General features: G+C 27.4%; 1 protein-coding gene across 1 annotated transcript in view; it reads right to left on the bottom strand.

Moving 5' to 3' along the window:
• Positions 1-407: 407 nt before the first annotated feature.
• LOC137642914 (transmembrane protease serine 9-like) overlaps positions 408-2500 on the bottom strand; it is a 21912-nt gene continuing 19819 nt past the window's right edge. The window contains exon 15 of the mRNA XM_068375779.1: positions 408-466. Coding sequence (XP_068231880.1) covers positions 408-466 — 59 coding nt within the window. The remainder of the gene's footprint in view (positions 467-2500) is intronic.

Here is a 2500-nt window from a genome sequence, read left to right as displayed (position 1 = left end):
TTCTTTCAGGGAAACCTACAAGTAATAACTATTTTAGATTTATTTCTAAAATAGATATTTTTCCTTTTTGTCTGTTTTTAAATAGATTTCCCATGAATTTGGAAAAGTTTCTTCTTACCAGAATTGCGTATAATCTGAAACCTTGTTTCACAATCATCATCATCATCATCATCATCATCATCTCCTACCCGTATTAACGCAAAGGGCCTTAATGACGCAAAGGGGCTCTATTCCACACTAGTGTAAATAAAACGTACCTTAATGCTCATATATTTAATGACTTCGGAAATTTCAATTGGAAAAAATAGCTGAAGAAAATTATACTTATAACTAACAACAAAAATTAAAAATCCTGTAAATAGGTCCTCTTGTGTGGTTTTATCAGACTCTTGGATCCATCGTGATACTCAAAGCCTTGGGCAACTTCTAGAGCCAGATGTTTTTTCCGATATCCACGAGATATAATCTGAAAGAGGAGTATTAAGACTGATTTGAATGCTATAAAAATAACATTGATCCTAATCTGAAGCATTGGTATGGAATTAAAGTCTTGATTATGTAAAATTGTTGAAAGATATCACAGCCTCCAAAAGTATTCTTTTAAATATATCATACTTTTATAAGTTATAAAACTCGTCGATATTAGAATTATAATGTATTTTACCAAAACATCACGGATACTTTTCCTTAAAACCAAACATAAGGGCAATCTGTATAAATCTTTGCAATAATCATTCAAATATGAATAATCTTGGTACGTACAAATAAGTAATTTTCTTGTACGAGTTTTATATTCAATATATGTTTTCTTTGGCTATCGATTTCTCTGTGTTTCTGTATGTAATCAAACACATCTCTCGTTTTTATAATAATTACTTACTTTATGCACAAGAAAAACTTTTAGTATGAAGTATTTGAATGCTTAGTATTCATCTGATACAAACTATATAAATCTGTGAATTAGTATCTTCGTGTCAATGTATTTGGTGTCATAGTGCTGAAAATTTCTTGAAGTTGCATTTGAATACTTTGCAGTGAAACCCTTATTGTTTTTTATTGTTTTTTTTTTTTTTTAGAATATAGACATATTTCTATATTCTGTTTTTTTTTTTTTTCCAGAATATAGACATATTTCTATATTCTGGTTTCAAAGATTCTCAATTTGAATACTTTGCAGTGAAACCCTTATTGTTTTTTATTGTTTTTTTTTTTTTTTTTTTTTTTTTTTTTTTTTTTTTTTTAGAATATAGACATATTTCTCTATTCTGGGTTCAAAGATTCTCAATTTGAATACTTTGCAGTGAAACCCTTATTGTTTTCTATTGTTTTTTTTTTTTTTTTTTCTTTTTTTTTTTTTTTTTTTTAGAATATAGACATATTTCTCTATTCTGGTTTCAAAGATTCTCAATTTGAATACTTTGCAGTGAAACCCTTATTGTTTTTTATTGTTTTTTTTTTTTTTTTTTTTTTTTTTAGAATATAGACATATTTCTCTATTCTGGTTTCAAAGATTCTCAATTTGAATACTTTGCAGTGAAACCCTTATTGTTTTTTATTGTTTTTTTTTTTTTTTTTTTTTTTTTAGAATATAGACATATTTCTCTATTCTGGTTTCAAAGATTCTCAATTTGAATACTTTGCAGTGAAACCCTTATTGTTTTTTATTGTTTTTTTTTTTTTTTTTTTTTTTTTTTAGAATATAGACATATTTCTCTATTCTGGTTTCAAAGATTCTCAATTTGAATACTTTGCAGTGAAACCCTTATTGTTTTCTATTGTTTTTTTTTTTTTTTTGTTTTTTTTAGAATATAGATATATTTCTCTATTCTGGTTTCAAAGGTTCTCAATTTTAACACCATTTATCAAACCCAAAGAGGTTATCACTTAAGTGTTTTTTCTTTTATATATCATTCCCTGCATCACCTACTTAGTACTGCCTTCTACAATCATACAACTTTCAATTAGTTTTCAGCCTTCTAGATATCACTTTATATATGATGATATCATATGCACTGTTGTAGACTTCAATCTATCACAGCTGGCAAGTAATACCACTTCTCTGGATCTGCCTCCCATATGAGATTATCATCAATGATGTTCTACATTCTATATATATCTCGCCTTAAGAGATTATTACCCATCTAGATCTGTATTCTATATAACACCTTGTATAGAGGTACTACCTATATAGTTCTTCTATCATTTAACCACTTCCTGCTGGAGTTATCAAGTTGTGTGGTTTTGCCTTATGCATATCTATCTATCTATATATATATATATATATATATATATATATATATATATATATATATATATATATATATATATACCACTCTCAACCAGAAGGTATAAATTTCAAGGTTCTGCCTTCTACATACCATGCTTCAACTAAGGTTATCACCAACGTGATTCTACCTTTTATTTGCAACTCCACATAATGGTTACCGCCTGCATAGCTCTGTATTCAACATATCACTCGCCTCATAATCTATACCTACAT

Source organism: Palaemon carinicauda, chromosome 6 (genome assembly GCF_036898095.1).
Source record: "Palaemon carinicauda isolate YSFRI2023 chromosome 6, ASM3689809v2, whole genome shotgun sequence".
Lineage (NCBI taxonomy): Eukaryota > Metazoa > Arthropoda > Malacostraca > Decapoda > Palaemonidae > Palaemon > Palaemon carinicauda.
This window is presented reverse-complemented; position numbering and strand designations above follow the sequence as displayed.